The 20536-nt window shown below is 36.0% G+C and overlaps 1 protein-coding gene across 4 annotated transcripts in view; it reads right to left on the bottom strand.

Annotated features, from left to right (window-relative positions):
• Window positions 1–3978: 3978 nt before the first annotated feature.
• The window catches only part of KDM6A (lysine demethylase 6A), a 207496-nt gene continuing 190938 nt past the window's right edge, over window positions 3979–20536 (bottom strand). For all 4 annotated transcript variants that reach the window (XM_036840297.1, XM_036840299.1, XM_036840298.1 and 1 more), the window contains 3 exons: window positions 8994–9120; window positions 5958–6128; window positions 3979–4819 (listed from right to left, as the gene is read on the bottom strand). In XM_036840297.1, coding sequence (XP_036696192.1) covers window positions 4790–4819; window positions 5958–6128; window positions 8994–9120 — 328 coding nt within the window. In that variant the 3' untranslated portion in view covers window positions 3979–4789. The remainder of the gene's footprint in view (window positions 4820–5957; window positions 6129–8993; window positions 9121–20536) is intronic.

The raw sequence follows: 20536 nt of genomic DNA, 5'->3' as shown, positions 1-20536 counted from the left end.
ATATGCCCAGCAGTGGGATTGCTGGGTCATATGGTAATTCTATTTTTAGTTTTCTAAGGAACCTCCATACTGTTCTCCATAGTGGCTGTACCAATTTACATTCCCACCAACAGTGCAAGAGGGTTCCCTTTTCTCCACACCCTCTCCAGCACCCAAATGCTTCTTCTTAACACAAACTTAACCACTATGACATACATCCCAGCTTGCCCAGGATAGCCCCATTTTTTGGCTGTTGTCCTGCCCAACTACTAATAGCATTGTCCCCTTTCGATCTCAAAGGGGTTCTGGTTTGGACTATAAAAATGTCAGTCTAATTATAGGTTATACATTTTTAAGACATTTTTCTCTTGTTAAAGAAATATCCAAAATGAAGTTTCTTTCAAACGTGACTACAGAGTAAGCACTCAGCAATTCCTATTTCTCTGCAGTAGGAGGTAGAATAGCACTTGCTCTGGAGTCGGATCAACATAGTTGGAATCTTACCTTCAATACTTAATAACCACAAACCTTGGGCAAGTTACATGATCCTCTCTTTGCCTCGATTTACGTATGTGTAAGATGAGGCTAAAACAGTACCTCAGAGGGTCATTGTGAGGACTAAAGAGAATATATTTAAAGTACTTAGCACTGTGCTTTGCAAGAGTATTCAGTAAAGGGTAGGTATCTTTAGGCCATACTAAAAAAATACCATCCTCATTTCCCTGTTCAACTGAGAAGTATTTCTTCCTTTCAAAACCAAAATACCACGTGGGTTGCTTCATGGTATATATACAGAAGTATTAATTACTGTGTAAAGCACTCAAGACAATGATACAAAATGTTTAAAATTGATTGAACAATTAAAATTGTTCGCTGTTTCACAAAGACCAATGTAATTGCATCCCTTGTGCTCTTGGAAGCCCGAAGTGACTCCACCACCCCCTCAAATTCAGTACCTTTTCCCGTCCACTGCAATCCATCCGGTTGTTGCTCCACTGAAGGTGCTCTGGCAAATGTCACCAACTATCTTGTGCCAAACCCAAAGAAATCAATTTAATCCTCATCTTTGCAACATGGTATGGTTACTTTCGAAAAACTAGCTTGTCTAAGATCACCCTGGCTGATTTCTTTTAGCTTTCTTCTCCTTTGCAATCTCCTCTCCCCTTACATGCTGACGTTCCTAAGTGGGTATTTGATCGACCTCTCCTCACCATACAGTTCCTGTATGATCTTACCTCCTCTGGCTCTAAGCACCACCTCGATGATGGACAGCCAGATACATGGTTCCGGTTCAGGCCTCTCCTAATTCCAACTACTTAGATGCGTTACAAGCAGTTCTACTCTGATTTCCCATTCTAGTTAGAAGGGCCTCCACCCACCGGTAGACATCTAATGGGTCCTGTGGACTTTACTTTTGTCTTCCAAATCTGCGCTATTTCCATCCTCACAACATCCAAAGTCCAAGTCCAAATCATTTCTTCCATGAATTTCCGTGTTTTAGAAATGTCCCTCTGGCAGCAATGTGGAAGATACAGTGTGTTAAGGCAGGCATGAAGACTACTGCAAATTCAATGCTGTTCTTTTGCTTAATTCTGTGCATGGTTCCACATTAACTATAGGGTAAAGTGTAAACATCTCTCATGGCAGAGGCGGCTTTTCAACATCGGGGGCTTCCACTCTCCAGTGCACTCCTCTAATCCCTTAGTCAAAGTTCCCAAATCTTCTTGCTCTAGGTGTGATACAAACCCTGCTGAAATGCAAGCCCCAATCAATACTATTCACCTTTCTTGTTATCTCTTCTGCTTGACATATTACATGAATCTCCCATATGAGATGTATGAAGAGTAAAAGGCAGGGATCACATCTTATTCAGATTCATTTTTTAGGAGATACTAAATAAATATATTGACTAAATGAAAATACACATGATAATTTAAAGATTTAAGTTCTGAGAAGCAGACACTTCATTTAATGTAATTTCATAATATTACATGATCTTTTATTTCAATTGCCTATTACTAGTAATTTGAAAGTCCCAACTGTCAAATTACTACTTTGGAAAAGTGACTTAGATTTTAGTTCAAAATACAGAAGCCAAAATTTAATTGATTTAACTTAAATGGGTTAAACAAGTTAAACTGCTATACTGATGGTGTAAGAGTTCCTGTTTAGCTGGTGACGAGAAAAGAATATGATTTAGTTCTCACTTTCTGGATCAACATCTGTTTTTTTAATACATCGTATAATTAGTTTCTTTCGCTAAACAATGTGTGTGTGTGTGTGTGTGCAAATGATGCAAACTCATTTCATTATTAAGGCACCCAGATAGTGTGTGCTTAGCTGGATTTACCTATATAGGCAGTAAAAAGAAAAGAGAGAAAAAAAGCATGCTATTTCTTCTGAAACCTGAAAAATTTAAGTTATAAAAGCAGTTAAATTGAAGAAAAGAAAGCAGTTTACATAAGACTCTGTTCATCTAGTTATACCTCAGACTAATGTTGATAGGTTTGACTTGTCTCCTATCCTCTACCCATTCAAACACTAAGTGAGCAAGTATTACTCTTGACATTTAACTTCCAAATATTGTATTAGTGAAACACCACTAAATTACTCTTAAATGTCAGACAACTTATGTTAATCTTGGCAATAAACCATCTTAATAAAACCATAGAAAAAACGAGACACTGTGTTAGTAAGATAAACTAGGAATGGTTAAGGAACATTTAGGCATAGCTTTAGCATTCTTATAATCTTTGCTTCTGGATAGTTGACGTACATTTTTTTTTTTAAATTAAAGTACAGTTGATTTACAATGTTGTGTTAATTTCTTTGACTTGCAATTTTTATTTGCAAAAATGTTTTGTCTTGAGTTCTTTTAAAAAAATCAGTGGTTAAACATCTCGAGCAGCACTTAGACAAGCACTCTTGCTTCTTAACTAAAATAAATTTGTAATTATTTCCTTCTAAAATTTTAAGAGATGATTGCTGCTAGTAGATATTCAAATTCAATTATTTACCAAATTATTAACTAATTGGATAAAATATCTCTGTGCTTTAAAGCCTTCAAACTGTTTCTAGGAGGACAACATACTCCACAACTATCTGAAAAAGAGCACTTGTTAATGCAGTCAGCACAGCATTTCACCAGTTAGGATTATAAATTCTCTTTAGTTATACATAACTTCCTTTACAGCATTCTCTATGTGTCTTCACTGAATATTCCTGGAAAAACCTTAGAGAGAACAGCATGATAAAATGAGAATATGTCCAAATACAAGGTACCATTATTATAAAATGAAATACTATTGGTAACTAGAAGTGACGTGTTAATGCTAATATAGCTTGCTATATTTTACTAGTGATATGGAATTGGAAGACTCCCTCCCCTGCCCAAATCATGTCATGCAAGCAGGAAAGCATGAAATGTCAAAACTGCCTAACATTAAAAAATAAGTCTCTTAATTTATTTGCATTCTAAAATAGAGCCCTTCATCTGAATCTTTTATCCATATAAAACACTACTAAGTGATGTACAGGATTGATTTGTCAAGCCCATAGAACATTCCCTTTGAAATCTTAAGTTCAATCACTATTTGTTTTCTACTATTATACTACATTTTGGCAGCAACTGTTTATTGGTCTGTCATTGCAGTATTTGCAACTTAACAATAAACCAGTCTGACATTTTAGGTCTTGAAGATACATACCATATATATTTCTTTAAAAATAATCATACTTTTGTAAGCAATACTTTACAGTAGACACCTCAAAAATCTACCATAGATGTGAAACTTAAAACGAGAAAAATTTAAGCTCTAAATCTTTATACATATATATCCAGATTTCTATATATATTATATATACATACACAAGTATATATAAAATATATATAATCAGATTTGAAAAATGAACAAAAACTGGGCACTGTACATAAAGTCTTTTTAAAACTCAAACAATAGAAAACTCTTTAAACATTAAACAATTTTAATAAAAGTTTCTGTACAATGCTAAGCAGTTTTATTTACACATAGAAAATGTAATAGGAGTAGTGTTTGAAATTACAGAACTCCTTAAAATTTCAATGGCAGGTAAATCTGGAAAAAATAACAGCATTCCATTCACAAATATTTTCAAGCAATAAATATGTATTTATAAATAGTGTAAATTTACATCAAGATTAGAAACAAAAATCACAAATCTGAAGTTTATTCCTTAGTCTATGTGCAATCCATTATCTTTGTGACTTGGCTGTTAATTTTTTAAACATTTTATTTAGGAACCAAAAGTGTAATAACCGTCATGGTTTCAAAACAAGACAGAAAAACATAAAAGCAGTAAAAAAGTTCCTTACCTAACTTTTCACATTAAAAAAAAGTTGACCAAAGAAAGACTTAAAATTGCTAACTACCTTACAAAGAAATGACCAGCTAGGCTAGTATTTTTTTCCAAGGAAAATTCTGAAGGGGGAAAAGATAGATGAAAACCAATTCATCAGCCCAGAAATAGAGAAATATAAAAGAGGTTGTCTTCAAGTCAGTAGTCTGTATGATGTTGCCAGTTTTGTCAGATATATACAAAACATGGAAATTATTATTTTTTTTCTGAAGTACAGCTGATCAGCTTTGTGAGAGTCCTGGAGTAGGAGCAATGCTCTCCCCTGTCCAGTTGGTTGACACTCCGCACTTGGAAGGTTGCATAGACACAGTTTTCAGCCAGCAGCCTTACGAGATAGCTACAAAAACCAGTGGTGCAGAACTGGGTTAGTTCCTGAATAGCAGAAAAGTTCTCATTTAATGTCCATGGAACAATATCAAGATGAGGAGGATGGTAATGGAGGAGCCTGAAAATAAAAGTAAAGTATGTTACTTTGGTATACAAATTGTTAATAGTGTTCCCTAGCTCCAGGTTACAAACACAGCCTGCGTATGAAAGTAAAGGAAATAACAATTCTCAAGAAAGTTCAACGGCCTGCCACACTCCGTCAAGCACAAACTCCCTTACTGTCTCCCACCTGGCCAATTTTCCTAAGAGTCTGAGACCAGTACCCAACTCAGCACATCCACATTTTTCGGTACTTCTTCACCAATTAGTCAAAAACTCTTAGAATGTTATTAGGTTGACCATTTTTTGAGATTGCTTAAAAATATAAAGAAGGCTTGTGGAAAATAATATAACAAATCAATTATGATTTCATTAGTGACTTGCTTCAGCAGCTAACTCAACTAGATAATAAATTTTGTTTAACATATTCCAGATAATTTTCTTCTTCTTCAAGCAATCCTGAAGACCATTCAAGTGAAAATATCAGGAGCTAAATTTCAAAAGTTCAGTTTCTGATCACATATGTAAGAGAAAAAGTACTGAGGGAATTCAACAATTCTCTTCTATTCATAAAACTATTGATGTGCTAGAGTAAAATGCTTCCCTCTAAGCATCTGCTGTTTAAAATTAAAAACTGTGTGCAATTTATAAAGATACTTGAATTTCATAAGGTTATATAACATAGCAGGAAGTTAAACTCCATCAAATATTCCCATAAAGTTAATACTTCTGGCAAGGACAAGATTTTAAATAAATACAATTAGCTCTAAAAGCAGAAGTATATTTAAAAGCATACATACTGATTCATTTTGTGGACACTAATAACCTATATACACAAACATTTTATCAACTGAGATCAAATGACATAAAGGATGCGACAGTGTTCTAAAAGCACACAAAGATTTTAAAATGTAATTACTGTGACATTATTTAGGGCTGGTCTCACCCAGGAAGAAAAGTGAAAATGAAATATGCCAATTTCATAGGAATAAATACCTGGAAGTGGAGGAGGGGGAGTGATATATTTCCTCATGCAATATCTGACGAGCCAAAGGAAATTTTAAATATTTCATTACCTCCTCCTTATCAGGTGGCAGAACAAACACTGCTGCTTCCCTATCCAGCTAACTATGTACTCACATGTTGATTTCACTTACTAATGTAAATTGGTCATAGACTTGCATCAGGTCCTCCATTTTGTACTGTTCTAGCACCACAAAATTTTCCAGGTTTCCACTTGTTTTTCGTGCACAATCTTGGCAATGCACTATGTAGGTCTTTCGAGAATTGCTCTCATTAGTGACAAAAAGTAGATCAAAAACCTCCACCTATTTATACAAGAGAAAAAGCATTCAATAGAGACAGTAGTGTTTATTTATTGTACTACGTTAGTGTAATCATAGAGTTCTACTTCACATGCAGTTGTGGACAGTGATCACTGGTTAAGTGGGTACTAAGAGTTAAGAGTGTTTAAGAATCTTTAATAGACCAGGTTTATTTTGCACCAGACCCAAAGACGTGGGTGGTAATGTCTATTTAGGGGAGTGACCTTGGGGAATGACATACTCATTACAACCACTGGCAAAAGCCTAATTCAAAAGTTTGATAAAGGTCAGCCTATTTATCTGTTTTAAATTCAAAACATTAATATACAATCAGATGAAAGTGATCATTATTTTCCTTTTACTTCTCAATGATAGTACTCATCACAGGGCACTGTATATGGATATCTGTCTTCCCCAATAGACTGAGCTCCTCAAAGATGAAGACTATGTTTTACTCATCTTTGTAACTCCAGAGCTTATCATTTCACAGTGCTTAGTGCTTAGCCAAACCTCAAAACAAACTTGTTGAATCAATATAATCTGATTATTTTACAGATGAGGAAACTGACAGGTAAGTGACAGTAAGTGAGTGTTCAGCTATAAGCCTCATTTTAAGGAGTATGAGTACAATCAAAATGTATATTCATGAGTATAGCATGATTTTAGAAATAACACCTCTGTGCTAGAGAGACTGATGAGTTGCTAAGGCTCAAGCAGGATAAGGAATAACAGTACAGAATAAAAGTCATTCTCAAATACTGGAAACCTTATACATTCATTTTTCTGAGGTATAACACACCTAACTAGAATCTATCTGGTCTCCCAATGGCATACTTTAGCCAGGTTATACAGCATTAAAATAGCTGATAGACTGAATCACCTCAAATAAAAGTCAACATCAGAATTACAGAATTTCAAGGCCTGGAGTGGATCATTAATATCCCTGGCTTTGGCATATCCTTGAATGTATCCAATGAAAGAAAATTCTCATGACTTCATGTCTTCTTTGAAGTTATGTTAATTAAAATCCCAGAGTTACCCATGTTTTCCATTACTATCAATGAGCAACAACATGAACCTCATAATCTGAGCTAGAACATTTGTGAACATCCTTCAACCTGTCCCTCACTTCTGCCATTTAATGAGTTGTCTGGTGAATTTTACCTTCGAAATATTTTTGTACTCCTCTCCTTCTTTAATATTCCCACTGCCAGGTTCTAGTCTAGGCCTTAGGATAACAACTCTTAACACACCACTGCAAGAGCTTCTTATCTCCATCCTCTCCAATCACTTTTCTCTCTGAAATACTTACCCAACTTGGGTGCCTGCCCAAAAACTTTTGATGGCTCTATGACCTCCGAATAAATATCAAATTTCTTAAAATCATTCAAGATGCTCTGCAAACTTCCCACCAACTAGGCTTATCTGTAGAATTTACATAGTCTGTGTTCCAGCCACACTGGACTATTTACCGTTTTCTGAAGAAGCCATTCCATTTCCCATGTTGTTCCTATAGCTCATAACAACATTCATTCTACTTCTAACTGTCATCATTTTTTAGCCCGCTAAAGTCATACTCATCCTTCAAGGATGGACTCAAATATTAATACTTTGGTGAACTCTTAGGCCAATACTAGAAGGAAAAAATTAGGTCATTTTCTCCCTTAGTGTTATCCTAACAGTAAGACCAAGACCAATTTTGCATTCACCACAGTCTCATATAACATTACAACTGTTTGTAATTTGTCTTCCCCAAGTAGGATGTAAGCTCCTTCAGAGCAGGTACCATATCTTTGTTTCTGCATCTCTTGCAAGCCTTGGCCACAGGAGAAGATTGACCAACGTACTGTGTGTGTTCAGTCGTTCAGAGACGACTGAACAATGATCTGCCTGGAGCTATACTGAACTCTATCCAGTTTACTGGCATCTGTCTACATCTGGACGGTTCCCAGTTTAAAATCTCAAGACTAAACTTGACACTTATCAACTGTATCGGTATCCATGGGGGATTAGTTCCAGGACCCTCCATGGATACCAAAATCCGAGGATGCTCAAGTCCCTTACAAAAAACGGCGTAGCAACTGCATATACCCTATGCACATCCTCCCCTATAGCTTAAATCATCTCTAGATTACCTATTAATACCTAAAACAATGTAAATAGTTGCTGGTGCATGGCAAATTTAAGCTTTACTTTTTGGAACTTTCTGGAATACTCCCCACCCCACCCCCTGAATATTTTCCATCTGCGGTTGGTTGAATCCAGATAGGAACCCGTGCATAGAGAGAGAGGGCCAACTGTTACCTACCAGGTAGATGACACTAGTAGATACTTTTAGAGTTAATTCACAGTTAGTGAAATGGCGTATCACCAGATTAAATTTTAATATAGTAGTTAAATAACAAGACTGAACACAATGTCAATTTCAGTAAAATGCATTACATAAAAGTACATTTTAAAAAATAACTAAAGAGGGCTTCCCTGGTGGCGCAATGGTTAAGAATCCACCTGCCAGTGCAGGGGACACGGGTTTGAGCCCTGGTCTGGGAAGATCCCACATGCCGCAGAGCAACTAAGCCCGTGAGCCACAACTACTGAGTCTGCGCTCTAGAGCCCGCGAGCCACAACTACTGAAGCCTGCACACCTAGAGCCTGTGCTCCGCAGCCACCGCAATGAGAAGCCTGCGAACCGGAACAAAGAGTAGCCCCCGCTCACCGCAACTAGAGAAAGCCCACGCACAGCAACGAAGACCCAACACAGCCTAAAATAAATAAATTAAAACAAAACAAAACGAAAAACTAAAGAGAAACCAAAACTGGAGAGGTAAGAGGTTTATAAAATAACTGTGGATAAGAACAGTTACTTACCTCACAAATGCTACAGTAATGTGCTGGCTCTTCTTTTGTCCGCCCATGCCAGATAATCTCTTTTCCTGCAGCAATGAGAGCTTCCCTCAATGTCTGACACTGCTTCAGAGTTCTCAGAAGACAATACCTATATTGTGGGGGGAAAATTATTTGTGACCAGCAACTGAACACTGAAAATTTTTAGCATGAAAGATGTATCAATAGAAGTAATGCCAAGAGATTCTGTTCTAGTATCTGTAACCACATTTTTCTTTCATCAATTTCTCAGATATTCTCAGATTTTAAAAATAAGGCCAATGCCCAGCAGGTCCGACAAAGACAATATTAGATCATTTAAAGTTGAGAATAATTGATATCTGAATATCAAAATATAATAACCTGACACCTTGTTTAAATGTAAGTTGCTAATTTTGGCTTATTTGGGCAAGTCAATTAACCTCTTTGGGAGTCAATGTCTCATCCTTGAAATAAGGGGTCTGAATTCCAGATGTGAACTCTATGATTCTAAGTAAGGCAGGAAAGCACACTATTTCTATCAACACTACCTAGACACTCATAAACAGCATCACTTATATGGTTGCTTTTGAAACTTTTGAGTATATAAGCAAAAAAGTATTTATGGATTTAGTCACTACACAATACAAAAAATGGTTTCACTGTAGTGAAGAAGAAAAAACAGACACTTCATTCCTTGATTTTAACTTGAAGATAATACAGTGAAATATTTCATTCATATTAACATAATTGAACTTTTCTTATAATTTATACCTTTTCTAAACTCATACTTATGATGCTAATGATATAGTGAATTCTCACAATTTGTGATTTTCCTATAGTTTGCTGTCACTACTTGGAATTATTTGCTAAGTTCTGTGAATCCTAGTGGCTCAGGTTCTTCATTTGAATAGAGAAGTTGGACTAGATGATCTGTATGGTACTTTTTGGCTCTAAAATTTGGAGATGAAAATACCCTAAAGAAGAGGAAATGGGTTTAGCAATTGAGTGCTGCTTGAAAGTAAAGGTGTAGTCTGATTTATGCATACTGTCTACTCACTGCCTAGGACAGTGCCAGGCATATAGTAGATGCTCAATAAACATTTGATGATGGAACTACTAATATTTAAAGTATGATAAATAATAGCATATTTAATTTCTCTTAATTTATACTTCCTTGCTATTTTACAAGTTACTAGATTAAAGTACTGTAACTTATCAGAACCCACATAAATTAAAAGCCAGCGTAAAAAAGATTAAAGATATATGTAGAATTTGATAACTTATTTAACAAACATAAAACAATATCAACTTTATAGTTGTAAGGCAAACCCGTTAAGTATCATTTTCAAAGGATTTCTCTCTCCGTTTGGCTCCAGCAATTCTTGTGTGTTTAACTTATTTAGAAACAAAATAATGCTTTAGACTATGGTTGCAAGTCAAAGCTAGGACAGCTGTGTGTGTGTGTATGTATGCCAGGGGAGGAGCAAGTAAAAATTTAGATCATGGCAAAAACGGAGAGCATATAATTCAGATTTTGCTGCTAGCTCTTGAACAGTACCTGTTCCTCCCTTTTTCCCTCCTTGTGTCCTATATACTTCATCTCTGAAGGCACTGCTCTAACTGAACAAGTTTTCCAAGCAGGGCTTCAAAATAAGGTCTTTTTCACAGGAAAATACTGCCTAAAACTCTGCAGTATAGAAAGATTTATATACTTATTTATACTTATAAATAAGTATAAGTATATAATTAAGTACTTCTAAATAAGTACTTATAAGTACTTCCTTATACTTATTTATATATAAGTATAGGAAGATTTATAGACTCCACTATGCTCCCATGTGGGAAAACACACAAAAATGATAAAACAATACTATAAAAATAAATAAATAAAAATAAGAACCAGACAGGAAGCATGGTATTAGGTACTTCACACATATTATGCCATTTAGGACTCTTAACAACCCTGTGCAGGAGGCACTATTATCTCCACCAAGGAAACTAGGGCCCAGAGAAGCTGATATTATAAAGCTATTTTTAAGTGGCTGGGCTAGGGGTTTGTAAAAGCAGAAAATCTCAAGTTTCCCCTCACTATCTTACACTGTACTATCTTCCTTCTGGTCTCTTTTCACATCTTCTTACCCACTTTCGCCCTTCTCTTTTGAAGATGAGATTCTTGGGGCTCAGTCAGCACAGTTTTCCCCCCACAAACACAGAGCCTTGGTTCTGTGGAGTATTATTCCACTCTTTAGTCAGCAAATGAACTTTCACTTCCAATGCTACTAACTGCTTTGGCAGTTAGACTGTAGTTTATAATTTATGGCTAGTTTGGTAGTTTCATCTAGAAAAAGGCAATATACTACTTTTCTGCAAACAATAAAGGGTTAGAGTTAGGGTTGCTAAGAATAAATACTAAGCCAACAGTATTTTGCTTCTGAAATCACAGCTCCAGAATTTTTATTTTGTGAGATACTGGAATCTAAGAAAACCAACAGCTCTATTAATCTGATCTGACAACGAATAACCAAGTCGCGGTTTTCCCCCTGCCCTTATGATTTTTCCGTAACAGTAAAATTTTTTGTTCCTTCCCATTTTCAAAGGGTAGCAGTTGGAACAGAAGAAGAATTGAGAGAGACAGAGGCTCTTCTGTAGTTTGGGGTTAGCAGATGCAAACGAATACATACAGAATGGATAAACAACAAGGTCTTATTGTATAGCACAGGGAACTATTTTAAATACCTTGAGATAAACCATAGTGAAAAAGACTATAAAAAAGAATGTATATATATGTATAACTAGGACTTCCCTGGCGGTCCAGAGGTTAAGACTCTGCGCTTCCGCTGCAGGGGGCGCAGCTTCGATACCTGATTGGGGAACTAAGATCCCACATGCCACGCAGTGTGGCCAAATATATATATACATATATACACACACATATATATAAAACTAAACCACTTTGCTGTACAGAAGAAATTAATACAACGTTGTAAACAACCACACTTGTATTAAAAAAAGAATTCAATTTGTTAAAAAAATAATAAATCACTAGCAAAATGTGTAAAACTGTAGAAGACAGAAGATGCTGTTTTAAATACATTTTAGGAACAGGGTCAGAAATGATTTCAGGAGCTAGAGAAGCTGGGAATCAAACTTCCCTTTGACTTTTCAGGATCAGTCAGGATCAATCTGGTTTCAGGACTCAAGTACTGTTTTTAGTTGTTTGGATAAAAGACTACACAAAAAGGCAGATCTGGCTTGGAAGAAAATCACAAGGAAGAGGCTGACTGAGGGCTGGGTGTATTTGAGGTTACACAGAAGAATATAATCCAACCATAAACCCATCTGGCAAAGATGAAACCTAAAATGGGATGGAATTTTAGAAAACGGCTTGCCATAGGGGATAGAAATGAAAATATACTTGAAATATTACAATAAAAAAACTGAAGACAATAATATGAGGACAAATGATCATACACAGTATATTTATAAATCAACACATTAGGCAAAAGATAGACTTAGTATGCCATGGATGCTAAAAGGAGAGGGAGGCAGAACTCACAGTTTTCATAAAGTTGTCAATTTAGATGTGACAGGAAGGAGAAGTGGGAGGAAGGCACCTTCTAGGCAAAAGGAATTCCATGAGCAAAGGTAGTGCCCGGATTATTTAGGGAATAAACAACTGTTCTTATGATTTTAATCTTGGGGTGACGTTTCTGAGGTAAGAGAACAAAGGAATGAAGCCAGAGCGATATTACTGGGTTGGCCAAAAAGTTCATTCGGGTTTTTCCGCAACATGAAAAATCCGAACGAAATTTTTGGCCAACTCAATATATTACGTTGAAGTTAAGAAAACACTGGGAACTAGTATGACATTTTGGGGGTAACCTGACTACGTTTCCAAAGTAAGTTCCTAAATATCGGTGTGGAGACAAGATGAAGCATGGGTTAACTTGCTATGGCACTTTTAAAGTCTTTATGGCAACAATCTCTGCCACTAAGAAGCAGATGATGTACAAATTTTAAAAGTATACCAAGAAGTGCCTTGCCTTGCCCAGTCTCTCTTACTGAAGGAGCCATGTAGGCAAAGTGAGCCAACATGTGAGCCCTCAAAACTTCCCACCTGTCACTCCAAAGGTGGATTCCCCTAGGACAACAGTGAGTGTCTAAATGTCAGTAAGACATATAACAGTTTCATTTAAACCAACCACATGGCTGAAAATCAAGGTCTCAGTCAATGATAAAATGAGTATCTTAAGAATTTTAAACTCTCAGATAGAAAAAACACGCATGAAAGCAAATATATGTTAACCATGAGAATGCAGAGTTTTAGAATTTTTAGATTTTGTTTGCTCAATGTTATCACAAAGCATTGCATATTTAACCCAATGGTGTATTAGAAGACTCCCAAGGACAACAGCACTAAAATCTATGCTAACTATGGACTGGACTCAATTATTAGGCTAACAGCCTATGACTACAGAGTTGTAGAACACCTCATATATCCATTTAAACATGGGAATCAAAGGGAAAAGGGAGTTAATGTTTAACAGTCTGCTTTAATTTATACTCAAAACCTCGGTGCTTGTGATAAAGTATATATTATATAGATAGGGTAATAATCTATAATACGTGTGAAAGAAAAGGGGAAACAAAAATATTTTTAGTTCTAAAAGAGATCGAACCTAGACTAGGGTGTCCCTAACTTGTCTGGACCATAGGATTCATCTAGGCCATTCACTGTGAAAGAGATTCCCAGGGTTCTTCACACAGAGCTCTGAATTTACTTATTAGGAACAGAGTCTAGAAATCTATTTTAATAAGAGTCTTGGTTGATTCTTATAATTAGGCCAAGTAAGAACCAGTCGAACCCCTTACTTCATCAGAAACAATGTCTAAAATTTGTAACAGTATTTTTCAGCAAATCACCATGTTTTTATGATTACAGCCATAAGAGATCAATCACAGAGAGAAAGCCAGAGAGTAGGAAACAGCACCAATTCTGGAGGCTGCCTGGGTTCATATCCCAGCTTCACACGAAAGTCTCAGTTTTCTCAAATGTAAGGAAGGCACATCTAACTTACAGTACTATTATGAGGAGTACATATACATAAAATGCTTAGATTAGTGCCTGGAAGTTAGTGATCAATATTTAATCTTGGTATGTGAAATTTTAAAATTGTGTTAAAATAATTATTTAATGACTAAATTAATTTTTTAATTTGAAAAAATTGTGCAATGAATGCCAACTGGAAGGGTAATAGTTACACCTAAAAGAACATAAAACAGATTATTGAAAAGGTGTTAGTCTAGAGTCCAACAGGTCGGGATTTCTCAACATCAGCACTATTGTTATCTTGGGCTGGATAATTCTTTGTTGTGGGGACAGTCCTGCGCATTGTAGGATGTTTAGCACTGTCCCTAACTTCTACCCACAAACTATCAGTAGCACCCCTCCCACTGAAGTCATAACGCTGCCATATGTCCCTTGGGGAAGAGGGTTGGGGGAGGCAAAACTGCCTGCAGTTGAGGACCACTGAACTAGGTCCATGAATACTAACTTACTTAAAAAACAGGTGACTGACCCTTCTATAATTAATATTAATAATAATTATCACAACAGCTACCATTTACTGAGTGCTTACTCTATGCTAAGACCAATACAATACTCATAAAAGCTATTAGAAAGAATTATTATCCCCATTTTCAGAAAAGGAAATGAAGACTAGTAAGTTTAGTAATTTGACCACGATCCCCCAGCCAGTAAATGGAGAAGCTAAGACTTGAAGGCAGATTGGACTCCAAACAACTACACAGTGCTGCCTGTAATATTTCACTGGAATATTAAATAGCACACATTCTAAGACTGACTGAGTAAAATTAAAAGGGGAAGGCAAATAACAAACACATAATAACAAACACATAACACAAAGGGCAAAGGGAAAGCACATTAATATTGTACATATAAGACATTACATTTAAAAACTGAAATATAAAAACAGTGCTTTATAAGATGGTCAAAAGAATGACAAAATGATATGACAAGAAATTAAATTTGTGGGGAGTGGTTTTCAATGGACTTGGTACTGTTGAAATTTTAGAAAATTTATTTTCAACTACTGACTTACACCTTATCAGTATTTTTAGAATGTATTAACATATGGCAGATTATGGGGAGGTAGACAAGAGAATGTGTATTCTGAAAATTAACACTCTACTACTACTATTTTTTTTTAATTGGGGTATAGTTGCTTTACAATGTTATGTTAGTTTCTGCTGTACAGCAAAGTGAGTTGGCTATATGTATACATATATCCCCTCTTTTTTGGATTTCCTTCCCATTTAGGTCACCACAGAGCACTGAGTAGAGTTCCCTGTGCTATACAGTAGGTTCTCCTCAGTTATCTATTTTATACATAGTAGTGTATGTACGTCAGTCTCAAACTCCCAATTCATCCCACCTCCCAACATTCTATTACTATTTGATATGCTCCTCCGAAGTCTAAGACTTCCTAATATTGAACTTGTCAGAGGAAAATGGGCTCTTTGGCATTCTGATTTTTGACACTGTAAAATATACTGAACTACTTATTATGTGATTTAAGTGGAGTAACAAAGTAGTTGAAGAAACCAGAGTTTCCAATGTATCAGAAACATACTATCATTACCTTAACTTGCTAATACTCCAACACGATTGCAACAATTTATACCATATTAGTTGGAGTTGGCCTTATCTACCACTGAGATTAAACCAGTTAACTGCATCTAAAAAGAATCCATTTATTCTGAAAGCCTGTTATCTACAGGGAAGTCTAATCATTACCAAGACTCTGCACTACTCACTTGCTACGTTATCATTTGATTCCTTTCAAGGATCCTATTAAAAGAAATACTTCAATGCTAAAACATAATGAATATATGAGTCTTATGAAAGTGAAGTGAAAAAGAGCCTTTGCACTACTAACTATATAGGGAGAAAATGTAGGCCAAGCAATGTATCTCAAATATCTGAAAATGGGAACAATGAATTTGTAAAGAATGAGGGTTTCTCTTAGCTCTCAATCAACTAGTTTAAAATTAAAATCAAAGGGTAAAAACTGTATATTATGAAGAAGATGGATAAAAAGCAGCAATAATCTCCCCACTCTCAACTTAAAGTTTTAAACTGCCTACTTAAAACTTCATTCACTCAGGATTCACTAATGAAAATATCTATAACAGAGTCTCTACTGGAGTGGGACACGGGTTTACCAAAGGTAAACGCCATCAACAGTTACTCTCAAAAATGTATAACCCAAATAAAATTATGAGAAAACATATCCAAAATATGGAACTCTATACAACACAAAGGTCTGCTCTCTTCAAAATAAAAATCATGAGAAAAGACTCTCATAGATTTAAAAGAGACTAAAGACACAATGACTACATACTGAATTCAATGTGAACCTTGATTCAATTTGGATGGGGGTGGGAGGGGGAGAGCTAAAGACATTCTGGGTAGTTGGGAAATTTAAATGTAGACTATGTATTAGCTGATTATTATTGAACTCCATATTTCTTATGTATGGTAAATGGTACTGTGGTTATGTGAGAATAAATATCCTTACTCTTAAGAGATACAGGTTGAAATATCTGGGGTGACGTGTCACAACATCTGCAAATTACTTTTTCATATAACTCAGCCAAAAAAGTATGTGCGCAAGTATGTGAATACAGAGACTGACAGGGAAATGTGGCAAAAACTTATCTGATGACTCCAGATGAAGTTATCTAGGTACTGATTGTACTATTCTTTCAGCTTTTTTTTTGTAGAATAAAAAAGTTTCAAAAGAAAAAGTTGGAGGAAAAAGTATAAGTAAGCTTGGGAGGGGGCATGCAGTAATGTGTTACAGGCAAATTTAATATGTTTTAAAGGATAAGATATATTAACACGGAAAAACGGTCACAGTTCAGTGAACTAAAGGAAGAGATCAGTAGCTTTACATTTATTGTCTTCCTTAATTCATTTCTTTGTGTGGGCACTGCTCTACTTTAAGAATGGCTAATGGTTCAGAAAACTCAACAGCTAATACCTTAGCAGGGATTACCTATCAGCCAGCTGAGAGATACAAATGTGTATCTCAGACTCCTTCTCTAAACAATAGAACCATATATCCATCTGATTACTTTAAAGAGATTCCCACTGAAACATCGTAAAAGGAATTCAAGTTCTACGTGTCTAAAGCCAGCCAGTCTGGTAATCATCATGTCCTATATCTAACCCATTTCCTCTTTTCTTCCTTTACTCCCAGTTTCATCAATAAGCACAGATATCCCACTGCATGGCCCAAGACAAAGCCCCAGCAATACTGATTCCCCTCTCACCTCTACCACCCAATCAATCAATATGCCTATTTTACCTTCTATCCTTTGTCTTTCCTTTTGTCTGAAATGTAGCAACTACCTTCTAATTAATATGCCTCTAAATCTTCTGCCCTCCATTTAGTACTTCATCTTGCTGTCAAGTGATCTAGCATGCAAATTTGATCATTATTAAAAATATTAGAAATTCTAAAGGCTTCTCATTAGCAGCTGCTGCCAATGTGAAGTCTACTTGAAATTTTTAGCAACAAAAGTTTAAATCTATACTCTTCAGCTGATATAAATGAACGAGCAAGGCTTAATCCTGAGAGACATTTGAAAGTTTAGTCTAAAGGAGAAACTAAGCTTACTTGCAGCATATGGGGTATGTGGAAAAAAGTTTATGTTCATTTGAACAGTGAAAGGAAACCAAAAGAGAAGTTATGCACTGAGCTTCCACTAAAATGTTCCTAAGGAGTTAGGCTGTGAACTTTTCAAGTCAAGTTCACTGAAATATGAAAAGAAGTAATCAAGATAATGAATATTCCTTGAATGATACTGACTCATGCCAATGTAGGAGACATCTGGAAGAATGTGAAGGAGTATGAAGATTAGCGTATTTTAGAAAAATAGCTAGAATGTAGAAATTTTGAGATTTACTAAATGACTTACTCAGATAAAGGACTTTATGGAATTGTAGGGCTCTAAAAGACCCAACTTGAATTTAAAAGTGCAAAGAAAAAAACAAGAGTGGTGTTGACTTTTTAAAATAACCACAGGTAATTCATTCTCAAAATGATAATAAGGGATTAGTAGGTGACAACAGGAGAGAACATCATGTCCCATTATTAATCACTCAGTGCAAATACAGTTCATAATCTCTTATAGTCCCACAAATTTTTCATAAATTTTGCATAAACTCATTGGTGTTGAAACTTGACCTGGGGCTTTTTATAGTTTTCACTTAGCTCATCAGAGTGACTATTTATATGTTTTACTGCAGAAATATTAATGTGTTTGATGCTAGCACACTGCCACAAACTCTGGTGGGAGGGTAAAATAAATGTACTGTTTTACCTTTCTAAATCCAAAGAATTCTGAATACCAAAACACATTTGGCCTAAGGGGTTTAGGATAAAGGACTATGAAGCTGTAGTACTACTTCTATAAAGCCTTTCCTAAATGTTCCCCTCTCTCAGAAGCGCCTTCCTCTATACTCTCCCATTTTTTTTTAAAACAGTATCTCCATCATTAAAGCAAAGATCATGTATTTGAACGTTTTGACTATTTCCCCATTTATTTTAAGCAGCCTGAGAAGTGATCAGATCCTTCTGTCACCTAGCACTATACCTGAGTTCCAACTCAGTTCATAATGTAGATTAAACAAATAAAAGAATGAAAAGAACTGGGTAGAGCCGAGTGAATGACTGGATAAGAAGGCACAAAGTAAATTTTCCTTAGATTCTTTATGGTTGGGCAGACTAAGCATTTAACCATGAAAACCTAAAAGTCACACATTGTAAATTCACAGTATTTTAAGAACTAAAAAAAAGCAATAATCCAGGGAGAAAGTTAAGGAAGAAGACCATCTTTGCAAATCTTCTCCATTCACTTGTTATGTCTAGGTGATGATTATTATTTTTTTTAAATAGCCTACAATTCATACGCTCAATGTATACTGAATTAATGCTTTACTGAAAGATAATTCAAAGAAGAAAAGGGATGGTGTGTAAAAATTGCAGTTCATATTAAAGACGGTTTAAAATACCAAATAAAGTGATAAAAATAGAAAATTCAAGCACACATCTAAAAGAAATGGAGAAATGGCTGACAAGGTTAAGTGGGGGTCAGACTGGAGGTACACATGGGGATTTTAAAGAAAGTACATCTGTGCCTTTGTACATTTAGAATAGTTGGTTGTCACTGGTGACCTCAGCAAGAGAAGTGACAGGAGCATATAGAAAGTCAAATTGTTGTGGATGGTAGAGTGAACAGGAAGGAGATGAAGAAAATGACTCAAAGCAGAGGGAAGGAACTGCAATGGAGAACCATTTCTTAAGAATTGGTATAGCTCACAAGCCAGAACAAACTAATACCACTTCCCTTGTTGGCAGAATACTAGACTTGAGGAGCAAAGCAATGATGTGGATGTAACAGTTTTAAAGCGAAACTAAGCTTGCGGAAAAAGACTCCCTCTCTATTTCTGTAACAATATATTCTGTGTTGTCTTCTGACCTTTATCTAGTTCACCTATTTGCTTTTCTTAAATAGAAGTATTCCCCCAAGTTCTGTCCCCAACTCCCCCCTCCTCTTCCTCTCAAGGCAATCACGAACCACTAGGTAGAAGATCCCCTAGTCAGTCAGCTCTGACTTTGCTCTCTGGAATCCTGCATTTACTACAGCTTCTAATAAACGGCTCTATACAACTATTTTACTGGCTCCTCAAACCTGCCACTGTTTCAAAATGAAGCCCCATGCCACAGATATATCCAAGTGGCTTTTACATAAGACAGATATGGGCTTAAATCTCGCTCTAACCAAATGGGTGACCATGGGATGCTGAGAGGCATACCTGAGATACAGTCTGGGAAGCACTTTGCTCAGTGCCTGGCTAAGGACCAAGCTCAGTTTATTAACTAACATTATTACTAAACCATCTAGAACTCAGACTTGAAAACCCAGGGTATCTTTGATTCACTTCTTTACCTTATCATCCAGAAGCTAATTCTATCTATTTAACTGCTAGAAACATCTTTATGAAACTCAAATTAGATCGTATTAGTTAAAAACCTACCAAAAGCTCTCCAACAGAATAAACTTAAGTTGGGCACACAACACATGATCTGCCACTAAGAACTTTTACAACTATATCTTTCTTATTCTACTACTCATCACACACATTGTGTGTGAGCACACTCAAGCCAGAATATACCACCAACTGTTGTCAACATATATACAGCAGAGTTGCATCATATAATACATTTAAGTTCGTGCAAATACACAGTAGGGAAGGAAGTCAGAAGGGAGGGCAAAGGAGGAGGTATTAGGGAGAAAATGAGAGCAGGTGGAAGAGAAGATAATCTGAAGCGAGTACGCATTTACCTTTCCTCTAGGCAGCCGGACTTCCCCTGAGCTGCTCACAATGTAAGCAGCTTACCATGCTGAGTATGATTTTAGTAGTTAGTGCAACAGGGTCTCCCAACGTAAGTTGA

Source organism: Balaenoptera musculus, chromosome X (assembly GCF_009873245.2).
Source record: "Balaenoptera musculus isolate JJ_BM4_2016_0621 chromosome X, mBalMus1.pri.v3, whole genome shotgun sequence".
In the NCBI taxonomy this organism is placed as follows: domain Eukaryota; kingdom Metazoa; phylum Chordata; class Mammalia; order Artiodactyla; family Balaenopteridae; genus Balaenoptera; species Balaenoptera musculus.
Note: the sequence above shows the minus strand (reverse complement) of the source record. Positions and strands in the feature narration are given on the sequence as shown.